General features: G+C 45.0%; 2 protein-coding genes across 2 annotated transcripts in view; one reads left to right on the forward strand and one right to left on the reverse strand.

Annotated features, from left to right (window-relative positions):
- The window catches only part of LOC147092692 (NACHT, LRR and PYD domains-containing protein 3-like), a 452,481-nt gene that overhangs the window by 36,074 nt on the left and 390,260 nt on the right, over positions 1-26,147 (reverse strand).
- Positions 3,546-7,422, forward strand: LOC147092693 (putative G protein-coupled receptor 139). The gene has a single exon (XM_085975756.1). The coding sequence runs from the start codon at positions 3,555-3,557 to the stop codon at positions 4,446-4,448; it is 894 nt and encodes a 297-aa protein (XP_085831882.1). The 5' UTR covers positions 3,546-3,554; the 3' UTR covers positions 4,449-7,422.

Consider the following 26,147-nt stretch of genomic DNA (forward strand, 5'->3'; position numbering starts at 1 on the left):
GCGTCACCACCAGTAATGTTACAGTAGAGTCACCACCAGTAATGTTAATGTAGCGTCACCACCAGTAATGTTACAGTAGAGTCACCACCAGTACTGTTCGAGTAGTTTCAACAGCAGTAATGTTCGAGTAGTGTCACCACCAATAATGTAAGAGGAGGGTCACCACCAGTCATGATAGAGTAGGTGCACCACTTGTAATGTTCGAGTAGTGTCTCCACGAATAATGTTAGACGAGCATCACCACCAGTAATGTTAGAGTAGGGGCACCGCCAGTAATGTTACAGGAGAGTCACCCCGAGTAATGTTAGGGTAGAGTTAGCACCAGTAATGTTAGATTCGGGCCACCACCATTAATGTTAGAGTAGGGTCACTACCAGTAATGTTAGAGTAGGGGCTCCACCAGTAATGTTAAAGAGAGTCATCACCAGTATTGCTGGAGTAGGGGCACCACCAGTAACGTTAGTGTAAGGTCACCGTTAGTAATGTTAGAGTAGATTCACCACCAGTAATGTGTCAGCAGGGTCATCACCAATAAGGTTAGAGTAGGGCCAACACCATTAACGCTAGAGTAGGGTCACCACCAGTAATGTTACAGTAGGATCACTAGCAGTAATGTTCGAGAAGCGTCACCACCAGTAATGTTAGAGTAGAGGCAGCACCAGTAATTTTAGAGTAGAATCACCATTAGTAATGTTAGCGTAGGGTCACCACCAGTAATTTTCGACTAAAGCCACCACCAGTAATGTTCGTTTAAGGTCACAACCAGAAATGTTAGCGGAGAGCCATCCCCAGCAATGCTAGAGTAGTGCCACCAGCTGTTTTGTTAGAGTAGGGTTAGCACTTGTAATGTTACAGTAGGGTTACCACTTTTATTTTTAGAGTAGGGTCACGGCCAGCAATGTTAGAGTAGGGTCACCAGCAGTAATGATAGAGTAGGGTCACCACCAGTAATGTTAGAATAGGGTCACCTCCATTAATGTTAGAGTATCGTCACCACCAGTAATGATAGAGTAGAGTGACAACCAGTAATGTTAGAGTAGGGTCACAACCAGTAATGTTAGTGTAGGGGCAGCACCAGTAACATTAGCGTAGAGTCACCACCAGTAATATAATAGCAGTGTCACCTCCAATAAAGTTAGTGCAATGTCACCACCAATAATTTTAGAGTACGGGCACCACCAGTTATGTTAGATTAGGGTCACTACCAATAATATTCGAGAAGACTCAGCACCAGTAATGTTAGAGTAGCGTCACCACCAGTAATGTTAGAGTAGCGTCAGCACCAGTAATGTTAGAGTAATGTCACTACCAGAAATGTTACAGTATTGTCACCACTAGTAATGTTAGAGTGGATTCAACACCAGTATTGTTAGAGTAGATTCACCAACAGTAACGTTAGTGTAGGGTCACAATTAGTAATGGTAGTGTAGATTCACCACCAGTAACATAAGAGTAGAGTCAGCACCAGTAAAATTAGAGTAGAATAAACGCCAGCAGTGTTAGAGAGGAGACATCACTAGTAATGTAAGCGATGAATCATTGCCAGTATTGTTAGTGATGAATCATTGCCAGTAATATTAAAGCGGAGTCATCACTATGTATCATTACAGTAAAAAGAACAAATGTAGCTTATGCCAAGGAAGAGCAAAATTTTCAGGGAATGGATTTGAAACCTCAAGAGCCTATGGCAGATTCAAGGAGGGATGTTCCATTCAGCGTTCAGGGACCATGCGCAGGGCACCTTCCCTCTGGGATTACTTTCTGTACAATTTTCCCACTTGCGTCCCGGCGCACTGAAGCGGAAAATCGCCCCTATGTTTGTTAAGTGACTGTAACTAACGCCACTTATTGTGTAATATGTTTTTTTCTGATGGGGCACAGATTCCTCTATAAAGGAGGAGTATTTACCAGTCTCAGATACATTCCAGTCCGAACCATAAAGCTGGACAGATTTCGCACAGTTTTTTAAATGGAACTGCCAACAATTTTAAAGATAAGGTATATTTACTACCCTATTCTCGCAACCTTTGGGGCTCCCGGTAAGTCAATGCATTCTGTTGCCTAATAACTGTTGACTATCTCAGTATTAATGTACCAGATTCCGAGATTATCCTCCTTGCAGAATCATTCATCTACCGGGATCAGTCGGTGAATATCTGCGGGAATCCTATCAGTCCACGCGGCCGCTGAGGCGTTTTTCTGGTCGCTCGATCGTGGCCATCGGGAGCTCAACCTTCCTGCGTATACTGAGGGAGGGCGAGGCTGATTCCCCGCCACCCCCCAATAGTACAGAGATCATGAAAGAATGTGTTGCTTAGTGCCCATGGTAATCATTTCATCCGTTCCATTGTTTCATGTCTACATTAAGTTGATAATTGCTCGGACTGCAGCCACCTCCACCCATCAGAGGACTGTGAAAGAAATTTGGAGCAATTATTTCGCTCAGGGAGCTGCTCCTCTCGCCTCGGCTGCCAAGATCCTTCCCGGCTCCACCAACTCCCACTCTGTTACCCAACAGCTCCCTCGGGGCCATTATATAGAAAAAGCGCAGAGTTTCGACCTACATCGAATGTTTGTGGCACAGCTAAATATATTATTTGATGTCATATCTTTCCAGTAATTGTTTGTAAATTATATTGAATACAGCTGACATCTGATGCCGCTCCCGAAATCCCGCTCGCCAATTATATCGATGAAATTAAATGTAAAATTCCATCGATTGCTCCCTGGTGCCGCTGCAGTAACTCATCAAATTGGCTCGGTGCATCACATGGTCCCAGCCTCATGGCGGGATGTGTTCAGCGCTCCACACAGCAATGGGATATGTGTTTCGAAGTATGTAAGGGTATCCACTTCTTTACTGACTGTGAAAATGAACAAATTATAGAACCATCCAAGGCTGCCCTTTAAGGAACTTTAATCTGTAACTGTACTGTCCCTGAGAGGTACGGCGGCTTGACCTGGACCACACCTTTAAAGTCTGAATGGAGCCTCAATGGATTTCTAACGAAATGCATCGACATGAAACGTTAACTTTGCTTCCCTCTCCACAGAGGATGCTTGTCCTGCTGAGTATTTCCAGCATTTTCTGTTTTTATGCATGAATATAGGTATCAGTGGCGATAGCGATAGAGATTCAGTCGGAAGAGATGTATCATGGTCGGCTGATCCATTGTCGCCCGTTTCACACTGTACCCCAAGGTTAAAATTCCCCTCCATTGAGCCTTCAGTGCCTGGCTGTCGGTGGAGTTGGGGGTCGCTATCTGTTACCATTGCCGACACTGTATACGAGCGACCTCCCCAACACCCAACCCGACCCACCAACTTGACACAGTCTGACTGAAATGTGCTGGAAGGATGGCGCATTGTCAGTCCCTCGATATTGAGTGTTTAAGCATTACTTTAGTTTGAAAAATACATTGTCAATGCTCGTCTATGTTATAAGGTGCGCATGACCCTAAGTATGAACACATTAGTTCATCTCCGATGTAAGATTTATCCGCGTTCCCCATTATTGACTCTCGTTCATCTTTCTTACAGCGAACCTGTTGACAATGGTGATTCTCTCCAGAGGAAAATGCGCTCTTTCTAAGTGTATCACTTTCTACATGGTGGCCATGGCAACAGCAGATCTACTGGTCATGATCCTCAATGTAATCATGTATCACATTTTGAGTGAACGCTTCCCATATTCATTCCTGTCCTACACAGCCGTTTGTAAGTTCATGATGTACATGTCTTGTACCAACCTGGATATGTCGGTGTGGTTTACCGTCTCGTTCACATTTGACCGATTTGTAGCTATATGTTGCCAGAAGTTTAAAACAACGTATTGCACAGTGAGAACTGCGGCCGCGGTTATAACAATGGTCTCTGTCCTGGTTTATTTAGAGAACATCCCCTATTGGTTTGCCTTTGAACACAAACAAATAATCAACAATGTTCCCTGGGGTTTCCGCCCCAGTGCGTCCTTTTTTACATCGCCTGCAGGTGTAGCCTACTACCATTTACAAAATGTTTTAATTACATACCTTCCATTTGCTTTGATATTACTGTTTAATTGTTTGACAGTCAGACGTATTTTAGTGTCCAGTAGAGCCCGCAGGGGACTCCGGGGTCACAGCAGTGAGAATCAGAGCGATCCAGAGATCGAGAACCGAAGGAAATCCATCATTTTACTTTTCGTTGTATCGGGCAGCTTTGTATTGTTGTGGCTGACATCTGCCGTGAGTTCTGTAATTACGAACCTGGTGATTTTTCACCGACCCGATTATACATCTCCTGCTTACATCGCCACTGAAACCGGTTATCTGCTCATGTATTTAAGCTCCTGTACAAACACGTGTATTTATGCAGCTACACAAACTAAATTCAGGGAAGAGCTGAAGAAGGTGTTGAAATCTCCAGGGACATTGATTCTGATGTTGATTAAAAGAATGAAAAATTAACTACAGCTTCCTTTAACTAGAGTAAATTTACAGCCCGTGTTCCATTTTAGAATGGGCATCTTCCCGTTAGGACGAAAGCCGATTGTGGCTGTGAAATTGATCAGGTATCAGAAAACCTTTCTTGCTTTTTGTGGCAAGTGTTTTGTGTCTGCTGCTTTCCCTGTGTCAGCCGGGGCTCAGCTGGTAGCAGCCTCGTCAGAAGTTTGTGGCTTCAAGTCCCACTGCAGAGACTCAATAATGTACCATAATCTCGGCTGACACTCCAATGCAGTGCTGAGGGAGTGCTGCACTGTCGCAGGTGCCCTCTATCGAATGAGACGTTAAACTGTGGCTCCGTCTGCCCTCTCCGGTAGACGTAAAAGATCGTTTGCACTATTTCGAAGGGAGTAATCCCGGGTGACACAGCCAATATTTATCCGTCAATTAACATAATTAAACGCAAATTATCTGGTAATTATTAAATTGCTATTTGTGGGAGCTTGCTGTGCGCAAATTGGCTGCCGTGTTTCCTACATTCGAACAGCGGTTACCCCTCAAAATGTACTTCATTGGCTGTAAAGCGCTTTGGGGCGTCCGGTGGTCGTTACAGGAGCTATATAAATAGGAATCTTTCCTTTTCTCTCCTTTACCCCGGGTGAATATAATCATTTCCCGCTGATCAGAATATTCTAACGTCTGCTAATGTGATACTGTGTTGGTTTGTCTTTCTATTGTAGCAATGTCAATCTTTAGCCTTGTCCTGTTAAGCAGTGAATCACTGGTCTGTTTAAAGTACCGCTGGGCTTTTGGGCCAGGGCTGACCCTGCAACAATGGTCTGTTTCAGGATGACGTAGTAAGCGATTTAATTAAACGTATGTCATTGCAAACAGATTCAGCAATTTCAGGGAACTTTCATCATTTGGAAACCGTTTGGGAAGACAGTTGGTTCTGCAAAGGAAAACATCCGGGCATCCATTATCATTCTCAATTAGTAAAATAACACAGAAACAGACAGTATTACTGGTAAAGGTTTCACTTGGTACAATTGCAATTATATGGACCAAGAGTGAAACTATCGATCAGATAAATCAATTAAAATATCTGAGTGTGGCGTTTTATTTTAAATTTGATATCATCAGGTAATGCAGAATTGCGAGAATTGTTAATTACAGGGAGTGAGAAAAAGTTACATTAATGTATTTGGTTTGGTAAAGGCCTAAGATACTGAGCTCAGGACTGTGACTTGTTTGGGTCTCCACCCAACCATCATCAGGTATGGTTCTAATTTCTACCTTTTAATTGTGTGTTTAAGTACGATTGCATGTATTTTGTGATTAATAAATCTATGACACCTCAATCCAATGTTCGAGAGCATTATTGAAAAGCTTATGCTGACAATAGCCCTTGTACGTGAATTGTGAATGGGCTCCATTTACTAACTGTGATTAAGAGCCCGCTTTACCCGTCAACCTTTAACGTTCCCCTTGAACGTGACGTTCTCCAAAGCAAAAACCCTCTTGGTTGCAGGGCCCCGTGGAGCCGGGGCTCTGCCAATCCGGCTGGCATCCAACCTTTGGGGGAAGTGGTGAACAGTTGCGGGCGGTTTTGTGTAAGAGCCACATTCTCATTTACCTGGATGCGGACAACCAGTAGTACTTAAGGCCCGAGTCAGGCAGCCGGCAGAGGATTTAGTTCCATCAGTCAGCGATGTTTTGCACCCAGCTACAATCCTGAGAAGGCGGCCTGCGATCAACCACATCATCCAAACTCCACAGGCAAAATAGAAAGCAAAGGCATAAATTACCGTGTCACATTCAATGTGATGTGGTTGTGATCTCCCGTCCCCTGTTTCTAATGAAAGAGTTGTTGTATTCCCTTGTGTTTCTCTATTTCTAATTAAACAGTTACTGTGTTTCCCTGACATTCCCGTCTCCTCTATTCCTAAATAAATAGTTATTGCCTCCACTGTCCCCTACTTTTAAATAAACTGTTATTTACTGTGTTACCCCATGTCTCCTTTTTATTCTATTTCTAATTAGACAGCTAGTTTATTCCCCTGAATGTCCTTGTCCTCTATTTCTAATAGATCAGTTGCTGTCTTCCCCTGTCCCCTACTTCTAAATGAAGGGTTATTGTGACCCGCTGGTGCCTATTTCTAATATAATTTGTCATATGCTACTGACATCTATTTCTACTTAACAAATGCTGTGTTCCACTATATTCCCTTTATTCTATTTCTAATTAACAGTTCGTTGGTTCCACTTAATTTTCAAGGTCTCCATTTCTAATGTAACATTTACAGTGTTCCCCTAAATCCCCTAAATTCCCATTCACTCTATTTCTAATTATACTTTTCGTGTTCCGCTGAATTCCCCTGTCCTCTAGTTTTAATTCTAACGATTAGGAGCAAGGCTGTTCCATAGATAGACAGTTGCTCATTGAAAGAACGGTTCCAGAATTAGTTTTGAATTTACCCCCACCAATCCCAGGACATGTCCTCTGGTTTTGCCGTTCTGGACAAGGTGAAACAGCTCGTCAGGGTCCACATTACCTATTGGATAAAGAGCAGGATCTCTCATATATTCAGGTCCTGAATATTCCTTTACGTTTTTGTAATAGGATTGTTAACAGGAAAAGAGTAATTAAACTTCTGGTGCTGAGGCCAGCTACAATTCAACAGTTTCAGTGGTTTGCACGGAACTGAATTTTGCGACCCTACGGGTGCGTACAACGTGCGCACGAGCCCGAATAGGCCATACAACTTCCGGGTATACGCATACGAAGCGCATGCGCTGAAAATCGGAAATTTCGATCTGTCAAGATTCCGCATGCATCTGCAGGAGAAGTGGCACTGCTGGTGCAGACTTGCGCTAATTGTCCAATTACTGGCCAGCAGTTACGGACGCAACTGCAATGATAGAATGCAGGCTGTACGCTGGCTTTTTTCTATCTAAAGAAGCAGCAGGAAGAAGAACTGGAAGTCAGGGGGCTTGGAAAGGGACTGTTTTAGTTTTCAAAGTTAACACGGTTTTGGATATAAAGCCTGAATTAAATTTTTAACAACTTAATTTGTTAAATATTTCATTGGTTTTGAATCTTGTTCTGAGGAGTGTTGCTAATTAGAAGTGAAACTTTCGCTTTGGATAAGGTAAGCATTCTAATCAAATAGATTTATTTTTTGTAAACTTGAAAATGACTTTTTTAAAATGATTTTGTTCACATTTACTCATGCTTAAAATTATGACAGAATATATGAATGTTTTAAATGCTAACTTCTTTATGCTGTTTAAAAATGTTGTGTATGACTTTGTAAAAATGTTTTTGATGTCTTCGAAATTGGTCTCGGGAAATTATATTCATCAGGCAGGTTTGACGGGCAACTGATCCAATACCACCCGTTTTGCACCACTGCCAGAATTTCTACCCACTCACTTTATTAATAACTTTTACAACTCTTTCAATTTTTTCCCTACATTTACGCATCTATTTAAAGAGGAAGCATGTAAGGGAGAAACATGCCTCATGAGGAATTTGCCACGATCTTTTGTGTGATTCTGTCACATAGAATCAAAAACACCAGGAACAACGAAGAAGATTGAGGAACCATGACCGCCGCCTAATCAGGATGAACTACTACTCACACCAGAGAGTGTACAGGGAGAGGCTGTATTTTGAGATGATGTTGGAGGAGTTGTGTGTGAGGAGGCTGCGCTTTAGTAATGACGTAAGCGGCCGACTATGTGACATGTTAAAAGACGACCTTCAAAGACATCGAAGACCCGCACTGCCTTGTCAGTGTCCATGAAAGTAACTACAGCACTGAACTTCTTTGCATGCTGGTCAATTCAGTCCGGCACTGGTGAAATGTCAAACACCACCCAGAGTGTTGTGTGGGCATGCATTCACCAGGTCACAGATGCTATATTCCGCAGGGCTTCAGAGTTCATAGACTTTGACTTGTCCACTCGGCAGCAAAAGGGGAGGGCCCTTGTATTTTATAGGATCGCTGGTTTCCCCAAAGTGACTGCAGCCGTCGATGGAACCCAAGTTTCAATGAAGGCACCAATTGATGTACCTGTGACATACATCAACAGGAGCGGGTTTCATTCATTAAATGCAATAATCGTCTGTGATGAGCTACTCAGGATCTTAAACATAAATACAGCTCACCGGGGAAGTGCTCATGACTCCTTCGTCCTCCATCACTCGGACTTATATAGTGCCTGCAGTGCATTGCCTCCAGGATCCACATGGATATTGGACGACAAGGATTACCCGCTAAAACTGCGGCTGATAATATCATACCGCAGGTCAAATAATGAGGCTCAGGAGAGATACAGCCAGGCACACGTGTCCACTCGGCAAGTGGTGGAGAGGACAATCGGGGTTCTGAAATCACACTTTCGGTGCCTGGACAGGACATGCGGGACATTGCAGTATTCTCCTCTGAAAGTGGCAAGGATTCTAGTGGTCTGTTGCACTTTGCACAGCTTTGCCCTGCGGGAAGGACTGACACTTAATGCTGCAGATTCGCTCCCTGTTGAAATACAGGTCATGGTGGATGTCAATGACCCTGAGGCCAGGTCTAATGTGGAAGAGCCAAGTGCTGCCGAAAGCAAAGCTGCTCGGGAACTGCTACAGCCAAAACCTTCACGAGGTGATGAGAGTGCCGCCTCCGACCTCCCCCTCCCCCTCCCCAACAAGGCAAAGAAAATGAAAACAGACACAATTTAAAGTGAAACAGTGAACGATTATTGCCGCATGAATGACTTTGATGTACTCTATTGATGTTCTTCGTCTTTAAGTACAAATTGTTTGCTAACTATTTTCTACTTTGTAAACTTTTGCAAAGATTAATTGGTTGATAAAAAATGTAAACAGTTTAACGTGACTTTTGGGTTTCTTAGTGCAATAAAGACTTTACATTCAAGATGAAAACTTGCTATTTTCTAATTTTTGAACAGTTGTAATATTTTAATTGGTTGTTAATAAAAAAAGTAGAGAAACGAATAAAGTGAATAGAGGCTATACATATGAAATGGTTAAATAAACTATGAGTCACAAATATAAATTCACGACATAACACAACGCCAGCATTTAAATAACAGCAAACATTAAGGAATTGACAGATATTCCCCTCGCATCTGTGCCTGAGGGTCTAAGGAGGTGAATTGTGTAAAAGATGGCTCCTACTGGCTCCTGCGCTTTCACCTTCCCCGTGACCGGATCCTCTCAGGCCAAGTAAAGTGCCCTGGTGTACAATCTCTGGCCCTTCAGCAGTTGGCTCGTGATAGGGATACTGCTGCTGCTGCTGAAAGGCAACATATACATGGAGAGCAAAACTATCCGAAACCGGTCCATCAAACTATCCCAGCTGAGGTACAGCATAGGGTACATACAGGGTAAAACTACCCCTACAACGGCCTATCAAACACTCCCAGCTCATGTAAAGCATAGGGTATATACAGAGTAAAACTACCCCTACACCGGCCCATCAAACATACCTAGTTCAGGTTCAGCATGGGGTGCATATGGAGTAAAACAACCCCTACACCGGCCCATCTAAGACTCCCAGCTAAGGTACAGCATGGGGTAAATACAGAGTAAAATAATCCCAACACCGGCCCATCAAACACTCCCAGCGCAGGTACAGCATGGGGTAGATACAGGGTAAAGCTTCCCCTAAACCGGCCCATCCAAAAACTCCCAGCACAGGCACAGCATTGGGTACACAGAAACATAGAAGATAGGAGCAGGAGTAGGCCATTCGGCCCCTCGAGCCTGCTCCGACATTCAATGCGATCATGGCTGATCATCCAATTTCAGTACCCTGTCCCTGCCTTCTCCCCATATCCCTTGATCCTTTTAGCCTTAAGAAATATATCTAACTCCTTCTTGAATATATATATAATGAATTGGCCTCCACTGCCTTCTGTGGTAGAGAATTCCACAGGTTCAACACTCTCTGGGTGAAGAAATTCCTCCTCATCTGTGTCCTAAATGGCTTGCTCCTTATCCTTACCCCTACTCACTTTATTCGTTTCTCTACTTTTTTTAATTAACATCCAATTAAAATATTACAACGGTTTAAAAATGCGAAAATAGCAAGTTTTCAACTTGAATGTAAAGTCTTTATTACACGAAGAAAGCCAAAAGTCACATTAAACTGTTTACATTTTTTATGAACCAATTTATCTGTGCAAAAGTTTACAAAGTAGAACATAGTTAGTTTGTATTTAAAGACGAAGAATATCAATAGAGTACATCAAAGTCTTTGATGCGGCAAAAATCGTTCACTGTTTCACTTTAAATTGTGTCTGTTCCTTTTCTTTGCCGTGTTGGGGGAGGGGGAGGTCGGAGGCGACACTGTCATCATGTCGTAAAGTTGTTGACGACGAGCTGCTCCCGAGCAGCTTTGCTTTCGGTTCTGGTTCTGGACACCCCGGCCATCGGGAACATCCTTCCTGCATCTAGTCTGCCCAGTCCTGTTAGAATTTTCTAAGTTTCAATGAGATCCCCTCTCATTCTTCTAAACTCCAGCGAGTATAAGTCCAATCGACCCAATCTCTCCTCATACGTCATTCCTGCCATCCCAAGTATCAGTCTGGTGAATCTTTGCTGCACCCCCTCCATGGCAAGAACATCCTTCCTCAGATAAGGCGACCAAAACTGCACACGGTACTCAAGGTGTGGTCTCACCAAGGCCATGTTCTTGTACTCAAACCTTCTCGCTATGAAGGCCAACATACCATTTGCCTTCTTAACCGCCTGCTGCACCTGCATGCTTAACTTCAGCGACTGGTGCACAAGGACACCAGGTCTCCTTTCACTTCCCCTTCTCCCAATCTATTGCCGATCAGATAATAATCTGCCTTCCTGTTTTTGCCACCAAAGTGAATAACCTCGCATTTATGCACATTTTACTGCATCTGCCATGCTTCTGCCCAATCAGCCATCCTGTGCAAATCATACTGGATTTTCCTGGCATCCTCCTCACAGCACATACACCCACCCAGCTTTGTGTCATCTGCAAACTTGGAGATATTACATCTAGTTCACTCGTCTAGATCATTAATATATATATTGGGAATAGCTGGGGTCCAAGGACCGATCCCTGCGGTACCCCACTAGTCACTGCCTGCCACTCAGAAAAAGACCCGTTTATTCCAACTCTTTGCTTCCTTCCTGCCAACCAGTTCTTTATCCAAGTCAGTACCTTGCCCCCAATCCCATGTGCATTATATTTACATGCTAATCTCTTATGTGGGACCTTATCGAAGGCCTTCAGAAAGTCCAAATACATCACATCCACTGGTATTCCCTTCTCTTTCTACCAGTTGCATCCTCAAAAAATTCCAGTAGATTAGTCAAGCAGGATTAACTTTTGAAAATCCATGTTGACTTTGTCCGATCCTGTCGCTGTTTTACAAGTGCTCTGCTATTACATCTTTTATAATGGACTCTAGCCTTTTCCCCTCTACCGATGTCTGGTTTTAATTCCCCCTTTTCTCTCTACCACCTTTTTGAATAGTGGGGTAACATTAGCTACCCTCCAATCCATGGGAACTGTTCCAGAGTCTATCGAATTTTGGAAGATGACCAGCAATGCATCTACTATTTCTAGGGCCACTTCCTTAAGTACCCTAGGATGTAAATTATCAGGCTGATGGGATTTATCGGTCTTCAATCCCGTCAATTTCCATAACACCATTTCCCTTCAAATACTGATTCTTTCAGTTCCTCCCTCTCATTACACGCTATGTTCCATGACATCTCTGGGAGATTATTTGTGTCCTTCTTTGTGAAGACAGAACCAAAGTATGTATTTCATTGGTCAACCATTTCTTTGTTCCCCATTATAAATTCCCTTGAATCTGACTGTAAGGGACCTACGCTTGACTTCACCAATCTTTTTCTCTTCACATATCTATAAAACCTTTTACATTCAGTGTTTATGTTCCCTGAAAGCTTACTCTCATACTCTATTTTCCCCCGCTTAATTAATCGCTTTGTCATCCTTTGCCGAATGCTAACCTGCTCCCAATCCTCAGGTTTACTGCTTTTTCTGGCCAATGTATATGTCTTCTCCTTGGATCTTATGCTATCCCTAATTTCCCTTGTTAGCTACGGTTGATTTACGTTTTTTGTTTTATTTTTATGCCAAACAGTGATGAACAGTTCATCCATGCGATCTTTGAATGTTTGCCATTGCCTATCCACCGTCAACACTTTGAGTAACATTCCTCAATCAATCCTACCCAACTCGTTACTCATATCATCGTAGTTTTCTTTATTTAAATTCAGGGCCCTAGTCTCTGAGTCAAATACTTCACTCACCATCTCCATGAGGAATTCTATCATATTATGATCACTCCAAACCAAGGGGCCTCGCACAAGATTGCTAATTAATCATTTCTCATTACATAATACCCAGTCTAAGATGGCTTGATCTCTAGTTGATTCCTCGACATATTGGTCCAGGAAACCATCCCGTATACACTCCATGAATTCCTCCTCCACAGTATTGTTACTAATTTGGTTAGCCCAAACTATATGTACATTAAAGTCACCCATGATAACTGCTGTGACCTTATTGCACGTGTCTCTAATTTCCCATTTAATGCCATCCCCAACATCCACATTATCGTTTGGAGGTCTGTATACCAATCACAGTAACGTTTTCTGCCCCTTGGTATGTCTCAGTTCTACCCATACAGATTCCACATCTTCAAGCTAATATCCTTCCTTTCAATTGTGTTAATACCCTCTTCAAGCAGCAATGCTAACACGCCTCCTTTTCTTTTTTGCCTCTTTCCTGAATATTGAATAACCATGGACGTTGAGTTCCCAGCCTTGGTCACCCTGGAGCCATGTTTCCGTAATCCCAATCATATCATATCCATTTAGCTCTATTTGTGCAGCAAATTCATCCACTGTATTAAGAATGTTCCTTGCATTAAGACACAAGGACTTCAGGCTTGTTTATTTTTCTCTATTACACCTTTTAGAATTATTATTTACTGTGGCTATGCTTGACTTAATCCCTTGATTTCTCTGACTGCCACCTTTCTTTTTCTCCTTCCTTTCTTCTGCTTCTATCCTTGTTTCCCATTCCTCTGTCTCCCTGCTCAAGTTCCCAACCCCTTGCCATTTTAGTTTAAACACTCCCACATACCGGGTAATAGTAACCATACACCAGTCCATCAAGTACTCAAAGCTCAGGTTCAGCATGAGGTTCATACAGTTTAAAGCTACCCCTACAACTGGCCCATCAAACACTCCCAGCTCAGTTACAGCATGGGGTACATAGAGTAAATCTACCCCTAAACCGGCCCAACAAGCATTCCCAGCTCAGGAACAGCATGGCATACATAGTACATGCAGATTAAAATTACAACTACACAGCCTTATCAAACACTAGCTACTCAGTTAAAGCATGGGGTACATACAGAGTAGAACTACCTTTACAATGGCCCATCAAACACTCCCAGCTCAGTTACATCTTGGCATACATGCAGAGTTAATCTACCCCTACACCAGTCCATCAGACACTCCCAGGTCAGGCAAACCATGGGGTACATACAGAGTAAGACTACACCAACACCGGCCCATCAAACACTCCTAGCCCAGGGACAGCATGGGCTCCATAAAGAGTAATACTACCCCTACACCGGCCCAACAACACACGTAATTCATGTACAGCTTGGGTTACATACAGAGTAAAATCATCTCTACAGCAGCCCATCAAATACTCCAAGCTCAGCTACAGCATGGGGTACATAGAGAGTATAACTGCCACTACACTGGCCCATCAAACACTCCCAGCTGTGGTGCAGCATGGGGTACATAGAGAGTAATACTACCCCTACACCGGCCCATCCAAAACTCCCCGTCAAGGTACAAAATGGGTTACATACAGAGTAAAACTACCCCTAAACAAGCCCAACAAACACTCAAATCTGAGGTTCAGCTTAGGGTACATACAGATTAAAACTACCCCTACATCGGCCCATCAAACACTCACAGCTCAGGTACAGCATGGGGTACATACAGGATTAAACTACCCCTACACCAGCCCATCAAATACTCCCAGCTCAGCTACACCTTGGGGTACATAGAGAGTATAACTACCTCTACATCTGCCCATCAAACACTACCAGCTGTGGATCAGCATGGGGAACAGACAGAGTAAAATGAGCTCTACACCGGCCAATCAACACTCACAGCTCAGGCACAACATAGGGTACATAAAGTGAAAAAATTACCACTACACCGGCCCATCAGTCACTGCCAGCTCATGTACAGCATAGAGTATATACAGAGTACAGCAATCCCTAACCCGCCCTTCAAAAACTGCCAGCTCAGGTACAGCATTGGGTACATACAGAGTAAAACTACCCCTACATCGGATCATCAAATGCGCTTGTTCAGGAACAGCATGGGGAACATACAGAGTACATCTACTCCTACACCGGCACATCCAATACACCCAGGTCAGGTACAGCATGGTCAGCAAACAGAGTAAATCTACCCCAACATTGGCCCATCAAACACTCCCAGCTCAGTTTCACCATGGGGATCAAACAGATTAATACTACCCCTACACCGGCCCATCAAAAAATTCCCAGCTCAGGTTCAGCATGGGGTACATACAGAGTAAAACTACCCCTACACCGGCCCATCCAACACTCCCAGCTCATGTACAGCATAGGTACACGAATTGTATATCTTCCTCTGCACCGGCCCATAAACACTCCCAGCTCAGGTAACGCATGGGGTATATAGAGACTAAAACAACCCCTACACCGGTCAATCAAACGCTCCCAGTTTAGGTTCATAATGGGCTACATACAGAGAAAACCCATCTCTACACCGGCCCAACCAACATGCCCAGCTGAGTTACAGCATGGGGTACATGCAGTGTTAAAATACCCCTGCATCGGCGCTTCAAACACTGCCAGCTCAGTTACACCATGGGAAACAGAGTAATACTACCCCTACACCTGCCCATCAAAGGATTCCGAGCCCAGGTACAGCATGGGGTACATACTGAGTAAAACTATCCCTAGTCCAGCCCATCAAACATTCAAATCTGAGGTACAGCATAGGGTATATACAGATAAAAGCTTCCTCTACACCGGCTCATCAAACACTCCCAGCTCAGGTACAGCATGGGGTCCATACTGAGTAAAACTACCCCTACACTGGCCCATCAAACATTCCCATTTCAGGTTCATCATGGGTTACGTAGAGAGTAAAATCATCTCTACACCGGCGCATCAACACTCCCAGCTCAGATGCAGCATGGGGTAAATAAAGAGTAAAACTACCACTACACCAGCCCGTCAAATACTCCCAGATCAGGTACAGCATGGGGTACACACAGAGTAAAACTACCCCTACATCGGCCCATGAAACACTCTCAGCTCAGGTACAGCATGGGGTATATACAATGTATAACTACCCCTACACTGGCCTATTGAACACTCCCACATCAGGTACAACATGGGGAACATACAGTGTAAAATTACCCCTACACCGGCCCATCAAACACTCCCAGCTCAGGTACAGCATGGGGTACATACAGAGTAAAACTGCCCATGAACTGGCCCATCAAACACTCCCAGCTCATGTACAGCATGGGTGCATTCAGAGTAAGATTAACACAACGCCGTCCATCAAACACTCCCAGCTCAGGTGCAGCATGGGTTACATACGGAGAAATCTACCTCTACACCAGCGCATCAAACACTCCCAGCTCAGTTACAGTTGGCGTACATGCAGAGTAAAACTACCCCTACACCAGCCCATGAAACACTCCGAGCTCAAGTATAGCATGGGTTACATAAAGTGTAAAACTACCCCTACACCGGCTCATCAAACACTCCCAGCTCAGGTACAGCATGGGGTCCATAAAGAGTAAAACTACCCCTACACCGGCTCATCAAACACTCCCAGCTCAGGTACAGCATGGGGTCCATAAAGAGTAAAACTACCCCTACACTGGCCCATCAAACATTCCCATTTCAGGTTCATCATGGGTTACGTAGAGAGTAAAATCATCTCTACACCGGCGCATCAACACTCCCAGCTCAGATGCAACATGGGGTAAATAAAGAGTAAAACTACCACTACACCGGCCCGTCAAATACTCCCAGATCAGGTACAGCATGGGGTACACACAGAGTAAAACTACCCCTATATCGGCCCATGAAACACTCTCAGCTCAGGTACAGCATGGGGTATATACAATGTATAACTACCCCTACACCGGCCTATTGAACACTCCCACATCAGGTACAGCATGGGGAACATACAGTGTAAAATTACCCCTACAACAGCCCATCAAAAACACCCAGACCTGGTACAGCATGGGGTACATACAGAGTAAATCTACCCCTACATCGCACCATCAAACACTCCCAGCTCAAGTACAGCATGGGGTAAATACAGTGTAAAACTCCCACTACCCCGGCCCATCATACACTCCCAGATCTGGTAAAGCATGGGATACATACAGAGTTAATCTATCCGGACACCAGCCCATCATAAACTCCCAGCTCAGGTACAGCATGGGGTACATACAGAGTAAAATTGCCCTTATCCGGCCTATCAAACACTCCCAGCTCATATACCACATGGGTGCATACAGAGTAAGATCACACCTCCGCCGTCTATCAAACACTCGCAGCTCAGGTGCAGCATGGGTTACATACAGAAAAACTCTTACCCTACACCGGCCCATGAAACATTCCCAGCTCAAATATACCATGTGGTACATAGTGTAAAACTACCCCTGCACTGGCCCATCAAACACTCCCAGCTCAGGTACAGCATGGGGTACATACAGAGTAAAACTACCCCTACACTGGCCCATCAAACACTCCAAGCTCAGGTACATGATAGGGAACATACATTGTAAAACTAAATCTGCACCAGCGCATCATACACTCCCAGATCTGTTAAAGCATGGGGTACATACAGAGTAAATCTACCCCTGCACCGGCCCATCAAGCACTCCCAGTTCAAGTACAGCATGGGGTACATAGTGTAGAACTGCCCCTACACCGGCCGATCCAACACTCCCAGCTCATGTACAGCATGGGGTACATGGATTGTAAATCTTCCTCTACACCGGCCCATCAAACACTCGCAGCTCAGGTACAGCATGGGGCACATAGAGAGTAAAACAACCCTTACACCGGCCCATCAAACACTCCCAGTTCAGGTTCATCATGGGTTACGTACAGAGTAAACCCCTCTCTACACCGGCCCAAAAAACACACCCAGCTGAGGTACAGCATGGGGTACATGCAGTGTTAAAATAGCCCTACATCGGCACTTCCAACACTCCCAGCTCAGTTACACCATGGGGAACAAAGAGAGTAATACTACCGCTACACTGGCCCATCAAAAGATTCCCAGCCCAGATACAGCATGGGGTACACAGAGTAAAACTACCACTACACCGGCCCATCTAACACGCCCAGCTCAGGTTCAGCATGGGGTACATACAGAATATAACTATTCCTACAGCGGCCCAACAAAAACTCGCAGCTCAGGTACAGCATGGGTTACTTACAGAGTAAAACTACCACTATACCAGCCCATCAAACATTCAAATCTGAGGTTCATCTTAGGGTACATACACAGTAAAACTACCCCTACATCGGCGTATTAAACACAGCCAGCTCAGGCACAGCATGGGGTACATACAGGGTTAAACTACCTCTATACCGGCTCATCAAACACTCCCAGCTCAGGTACAGCATGGGGTCCATACAGATAAAAACTACCCCTACACTGTCCCATGAAAAATTCCCAGTCCATGTTCATCTTTGGTTATGTACAGAGAAAAGCCATCTCTACACCGGCCCATCAAACACGCCCAGCTCTGGTAAAGCATGGGGTACATACAGAGTAAAACTACCTCTACACCGGCGCATGAAACACTCCCAGCTCAGATTCAGCATTGGTTAAATACAGAGTAAATCAATCCGTAAACCAGCCCATCAAATACTCCGAGCTAAGGTGCAGCATGGGCTAAATAAAGAGTAAAACTACCCCTACACAATCCCATCAAACACTGCCAGCTCAGGTACAGCATGGGGTACAGAGAGAGTTAAACTTCCCCTAAACCGGCCCATCAAACATTCCCAGATCAGGTACAGCATGGGGTACACAGAGTAAATATACTTCTATATCGGCCCATCAACAACTCCCAGCTCACGTAGAGCATCGGGTCCATTCAGAGTAAAACTACCCCTACACCAGCCCAAAAAAACACCCAGATCTGATACAGCATGGGGTACATACAGAGTAAATCTACTCCTACAGAGGACCATCAAACACTCCAAGCTGAAGTACAGCATGGGGTACATACAGAGTAAAATTCCCCTACATCGGCCCATCAAACACTCCCAGATCTGGTAGAGCATGGGGAACATACAGAGTAAATCTATCCGTACACCAGCCCATCATACACTCCCAGCTCAGGTACAGCATGGGGTACATACAGAGTAAAACTGCCCATGAACTGGCCCATCAAACACTCCCAGCTCATGTACAGCATGCGTGCATTCAGAGTAAGATTAACACAACGCCGTCCATCAAACACTCCCAGCTCAGGTGCAGCATGGGTTACATATGGAGAAATCTACCTCTACACCAGCCCATCAAACACTCCCAGCTCAGTTACGGTTGGCGTACATGCAGAGTAAAACTACCCCTACACCAGCCCATGAAACACTTCGAGCTCAAGTATAGCATGGGTTACATAAAGTGTAAAACTACCCCTACACCGGCCGATCAAACACTCCCAGCTCAGGCGCAGCATGGGGTACATACAGAGTAAAAGTACCCCTATACCGGCCCATCAAACACTCCAAGCTCAGGTAAAACTTAGGGAACATACAGTGTAAAACTAACCCTACGCCAGCCCATCATACAGTCTCAGATCTGTTAAAGCATGGAGTGCATACAGAATAAAACTACGCCTACACCGGCCCATCAAACACTCCCAGTTCAAGTACAGCATGGAGTATATACAGTGTAAAACTACCCCTACACAGGCCCATCCAACACTCCCAGCTCATGCACAGCATTGGGTACATGAATTGTAAATCTTCCTCTTCACCAGCCCATCAAACAGTCCCTGCTCAGGTACAGCATGGGGTATGTAGAGAGTAAATGTACCCATACACCGGCCCATCAAACACTCCCATTTCAGGTTCATCATGGGTTACGTACAGAGTAAACCCATCTCTCCGCCGGCCTATCAAACACGCCCAGCTCAGGCACAGCATGGGGTACATACAGAATAAAACTACCTGTACACCGGCCATTCAATACTCCCAGCTGAGGTACAGCAAGCGATACATACAGATTAAAACTACCACTACACCAGCCCATCAAACACTCCCACTTCAGATCCAACATGGGTTACATACAGAGTAATCCCATCTCTGCACCGGCCCATCAAACATTCCCAGATCAGGTACAGCATGGGGTACATACAGAGTAAAACAACCCCAACATCGTCCCATCAAACACTCCCAGCTCAGGTTCATCATGGGTTACGTACAGAGTAATCCCATCTCTGCACCGGCCCATCAAACACGCCCAGCTCAGGTACAGCATGGGGTACATACAGAGTAAATCTACCCCTACACCGGCCCATCAAAAACTCCCAGCTCAGGTACAGCATGGGATACATACAGAGTAAAAATTCCCTTAAACCGGCCTATCGAACAGAAACAGCTCATGTACAGCATAGGTGCATTCAAAGTAAGATTACCCCTACACCGTCCATCAAACACTCCCAGCACATGTGACGTATGCTTACATACAGAGAAAATCTGTCTTCACTGGCCCATCGAACACTCCCAGCTCAAGTACAGTTTGGGGTACATACAGTGTAAAATTGCCGCTACACCGGCCCATCAAAAAACTCCAAGTTCAGGTATAGCATGGGGTACATAGAGAGTAAAACTACCCCTATAACGGCCCATCAAACACTCCAGGCCAAGGTACAACATTGGGTACATACAGTGTAAAACTTCTCCTACACCAGCCCATCATACACTCCCAGACCTGGTAAAGGATGGGGTACATACAGCGCAAATCTACCCCTAAAGGGCCCATCAAACAGTCTCAGCTCAAGTACAGCATGGGGTGCATACAGTGTAAAACTACACCTACACAGGCCCATCCAACACTCCCAGCTCATGTACAGCATGGGGTACATGAAGTGTAAATCTTACTCTACACCAGCCCATCAAAAACTCCCAGCTCAGGTGCAGCATGGGTTCCGTACATAGTAAAACCATCTCTACACCGGCCCAACAAACATTCCCAGATCAGGTGCAGCCTGGGGTTCCTTCAGAGTAAATCTACCCCTGTTTAATGGTGGGAAACATGGAGATGGCAAAAACGCTGAACAAATATTTTGTATCAGTCTTTACGGTAGAGGACACTAAGAATATGCCAACACTGGACAAACAGGGGGCTCTAGGGGGAGAGGAGCTAAAGACGATTATAATCACTAAGGAAGTGGTACTTGGTAAAATAATTGGACTCAAGCCAGATAAATCCCCTGGACCTGATGGCTTACATCCTAAGGTCTTGATGGAAGTGACGGTAGGGATTGTGGATGCATTGGTAATAATTTTCCAAAAGTCCCTGGACTCAGCAAAGGTCCCGGCAGATTGGAAAACTGCTAATGTAACACCCTTATTTAAAAAGGGTAGTAGGCAGAAGGCTGGAAACTATAGACCTGTTAGCCTAACATCTGTGGTTGGTAAAATGTTAGAGTCCATTATTAAGGAGACAGTAACGGGACATTTGGATGAACATAATTTAATAGGACAAAGTCAGCATGGTTTCATGAAGGGGAAGTCTTGCTTGACAAATTTGCTTGAGTTCTGTGAGGAAGTAAGATACAGGGTGGATAAAGGAGAACCAGTGGACGTAGTGTATTTAGACAAGGTGCCACACGAAAGATTATTGCTCAAGATAAAAAATCACGGGATTGGGGTTGATATTCTGGCGTGGGTGGAGGATTGGCTCTCTAACAGAAAGCAGAGAGTTGGGTTAAATGGTTCATTCTCAGACTGGCAATCAGTAACTAGTGGTGTTCCGCAGGGGTCAGTGCTGGGTCCCGAACTCTTTACAATCAATATTAAGTATTTGGAGGAGGGGACCAAGTGTATCATATCAAAGTTTGCAGATGATACAAAGATGGGAGGGAAAGTAGCGAGTGAGGAGGACATAAAAAACCTGCAAAGTGACATGGACAGGCTAAGTAAGTGTGCAGAGATTTGGCAGATGGAATACAATACTGGAAAGTGTGAGGTTATGCACTTTGGCAGGAAAAATCATAGAGCAAGTTATTATCTTAATGGCAAGAAACTGGAAAGTACTGTAGTACAAAGGGATCTGGGGTTCTGGTGCACAAAACTCAAAAATTAGTATGCAGGTGCAGCAAGTGATCAAGAAGGCCAATGGAATGTTGGCTTTTATTGCTAGAGGGATAGAATATAAAAACAGAGAGGTATTGCTGCAGTTATACAAGGTATTGGTGAGACCGCACCTGGAATACTGCATCCAGTTTTGTGTCCATACTTAAGAAAATACATACTTGCTCTCGAGTCAGTACAAAGAAGGTTCACTCGGTTAATCCCGGGGATGAGGGGGTGGTCATATGAGGAGAGGTTGAGTAGATTGGGAATCTACTCATTGGAGTTCAGAAGAATGAGAGGAGATCTTATTGAAACATAAGATTGTGAAGGGGCTTGATCGGGTGGATGCGGTGAGGATGTTCCCAATGATGGGTGAAACTAGAACCAGGGGGCATAATTTTAGAATAAGGGGCTGCTTTTTCAAAACTGAGATGAGGAGAAACTTCTTCACTCAGAGGGTGGTAGGTTTGTGGAATTTGCTGCCCCAGAAAGCTGTGGAAGCTACATCATTAAATAAATTTAAAGCAGAAATAGATAGTTTCCTAGAAGTAAAGGGAATTAAGGGTTATGGGGAGCAGGCAGGAAATTGGACATGAGTTTAGGTTCGGAATGGTCATGGCCCTGTCGGTAGTTTAGTGGGCCCAGGGGCCGTGTAGCCTGGTTCTGCTCCTACTTCTTGTGTTCTAATTCTGTGTTAGATTTCAGGAGATGGTTTTATAACTGTTCCTGGCTGGGGTGGAGATCGCCTTTACAGAAGGTAAATACTGTAGAAAATATAGGGACAGTGTGATCTCCTGGACGAGTTTCGATCGCCTAGATGGTTCGGAGCGGAATTTCCCAGATTTTTTTCTCCCAAATTGGCCATTGGTTTTTTACCTGCTTTTTCGCCTCTCCCGGGAGATCACATGGGTTCAGGTGAGATTGAGAGTGATAGAAGATTGAGGTTAGGATCAGATCAGCCATGAACTTATTGAATGGTGGAGCAGACTCGAGGGGCCGATTGGCCTGCTCCTGCTCATATTTCTTATGTTCTTATGTACATCGTCCTATCACACACTCCCAGCTCAGGTAGAGCATGGGGTACATACAGTGTCATACCACCCCTAAACCGGCCCATCAAACACTCAAATCTGAGGTTCAGCACGGGGTACGTACAGAGTAAAATTACACCAACACTGGCCGATCAAAAACTCCCAACTCGGGTGGAGCATCGGGTATATTCAGAGTGAAACTACCCCTTCACCGGCCCATCAACGACTTCCAGCTCAGGTACAGCTTGGGGTACACAGAGAGTAAAACTAACCATACATCGGCCCATTAAACACTCCTTGCTCAGGTGCAGCCTGGGCTTCATACAGAGCAAAACAACCTCTACGCCGTCCTATCAAACACTCCCAGCTCAGGTACAGCATGGGGTGCATAAAGTGTAAATCTACCCCTAAACCGGCCCACCAAACACTCAAATCTGAGGTTCAGCATGGGGTCCATACAATGTAAAACTACTCCTACCCGGGCCCATCATGCACTCCCAGCTCAGTTACACCATAGGGTGCATACAGAATAAAACTACCCCTACACCGGCCCATCAAACACTCAAATCTGAGGTTCAGCAAGGGGTACAAACAGTGTAAAACAACCCCTACCCCGGCACATCATACACTCCCAGATCTGGTACAGCATGTGGATCATACAGAGTAAATCTACCCCTTACCGGCTCTTCAAAGATTCCCAGCTGAGGTACAGCATGGGGTACACAGAGCAAAATTACCTCTACACCGGCCCAATAAACACTCCCAGCTTATGTGCAGCATGTGATATTTACAGAGTGAAAATATCCCTAAACCTGCCGCTCCAACACTCCCAGCTCAGGTTCAGCATGGTGAACAAACATAGTAAAACTTCCTCTACACTGGCCCTTCAAACACTCCCAGCTGAATTTCAGCATGGGATACATACAGAGTAAAACTACTCCTACACCGTCGCTCCAACACTCCCAGCTCAGGTTCAGCATGGGGTACATACTGAGTAAAATTACCTCTACACCGGCCCATCAAACACTCCAATCTCAGGTACAGCATGGGTTACATAGAGTAAAACTGCCTCTACCCCGGCCTGTTAAAGACTCCAAGTTCAGGTGCAGCAAGGGGTGCATACATAGTAAAACTACCCCTACACCGGTCCACCAAACACTCCCAGCTGAGGTACAGCATGGGCTCCATACAGGGTAAAGCTACCCCAACACCGGCCCATCAAACACTCCCAGCTCAGGTACAGCATGGGCTCCATACAGGGTAAAGCTACCCCAACACCGGCCCATCAAACACTCCCAGCTCAGCTACAGCATGTGGAACATACAGAGAATAACTACCACTACACCGGCCCATCAAACAATCCCAGCTCAGGTACAGCAATGCCTGCAGTCTGACTAAATCTAACTCTAATCCCGCCCATCAAACACTCGCAGCTCAGGTACAGCATTGGATTCATACAGAGTAAAACTTGCCCTACAACAGCCTATCAAAAACTCCCAACTCAGGTACAGCATGGCGTACATACAGAGTTAAACTAACCCTACACGGTCCATCAAATACTCCCAGCTCAGGCAATGCATGGGGTACATAGAGAGCAAAGTATCCCAAACCGGCCCATCAACACTCCCAGGTCAGGTAGAGCATGGGGTACATACAGAGGAAAGCTTGAGCTACACCGGCCCATCAAACACTCCCATCTCAGGTACAGCATGGGCTACATACAGAGTAAAACTACCCTGACACTGGCACATCAAACACTGCCAGCTCAGGTACAGCATGGGGTACATACAGAGGAAAGTACCCCAACACCGGCCCATCAAACACTCCCAGATCAGGTGGAGCATGGAGTACAAAGAGTGTAAAACTACCTACGCCGGCCCAACAAACATTCTCAGCTGATGTACAACATGGGCAACATTCAGAGTAAAACTACCTCTACACCGGCCAATCAAACGCTCCAAGCTCAGGTACAGCATGGGGTACATACAGTGTAAATCTTCTCCTACACCAGCCCATCAAAAACTCCCAGGCCAGGTACCGCATGGGGTACATACAAAGTAAAGCAGCCCCTACACCGGCCCATCAAACATTCCAAGCTCAGGCACAGCATGGTGCACATACAATGTACAACTGTCTCTACACCGGTCCATCAAACACTCCAAGCTCAGGTGCAGCATGGGGTACATAATGAGTAAATCTAACTCTAGACTGGCCCTTCAAAATCTCCAAGCTGAGGTACTACATATGGTACATACAGTGTAAAACTACCCCTACACCAGCCCATCAAACATTCCCAGCTCAGGTACAACATGGGGTACATAACGTGTAAAACTACCCCTACACCAGCCCATCAAACACTCCCAACTCAGGTACAGCATGGTCTACATACAGAGTAAAACTAACCCTACACCGCCACATCAATCCCTCTCAGTTCAGGTACAGCATGGGTTCATACAGTGTAAATATACAGCTAAACCGGCCCATCAAACACTCCCTGGTCAGGTACAGCATGAGGCGCCATACAGAGTAAAACTACCCCTAAACCGGCCCATCGAACGCTCCCAGCTCAGGGACAGCATGGGTTACATACAGAATAAATCTACTGAATCACCAGCCTATGAAGCACTCCGAACACAGGTGTAGCACGGTATACATACAGAGTAAAACTACCACTACACCGGCCCATCAAACAATCCCAGCTCATGTACAGCATGGGCTATATACAGAGTAAAACTACACCTACACCTGCCTATCAAACACTCCTAGCTCAGGTACAACATGGAGTACGTACAGAGTAAATCTACCTCTACACTGGCCGTTCAAACGTCCCAGCTCAGGTACAGCATGGTTTATATACAGAGCAAAACTACCACTACATTGGCCCATCAAACACTCCCAGCTCAGGTACAGCATGGGGTATACATTCTGAAGCTACCCCTACACGAGCCCATACCCCAACACAGGCCCATCGAACACTCCCAGCTCAGGTTAAAGCAGGGGTACATACAGAGGAAAACTACTCATACAAGGGCCCATCAAATACTCACAGCTCAGGTACAGCATGGGGTACAGACAGAGTGAATCTACCCCTACACCAGCCCATCAAATACTCACAGCTCAGGTACAGCATGGGGTACAGACAGAGTGAATCATCCTCTACACCGGCCCTTCCAACACTCCCAGGTCAGGTACAGCTTGGGGCTCCTTACAGAGTAAATCTACCCTATCC

The sequence above is a fragment of the Somniosus microcephalus genome, unplaced genomic scaffold, assembly GCF_052327205.1.
Source record: "Somniosus microcephalus isolate GS21.2 unplaced genomic scaffold, FLI_Smic_1.0 unresolved_chr2, whole genome shotgun sequence".
NCBI classification, from domain to species: domain Eukaryota; kingdom Metazoa; phylum Chordata; class Chondrichthyes; order Squaliformes; family Somniosidae; genus Somniosus; species Somniosus microcephalus.

Bases quoted from the DNA above. Each gene is read 5' to 3' on its own strand.
- LOC147092693 (XM_085975756.1), top strand. From the start codon at position 3,555: ATGGTGATTCTCTCCAGAGGAAAATGCGCTCTTTCTAAGTGTATCACT.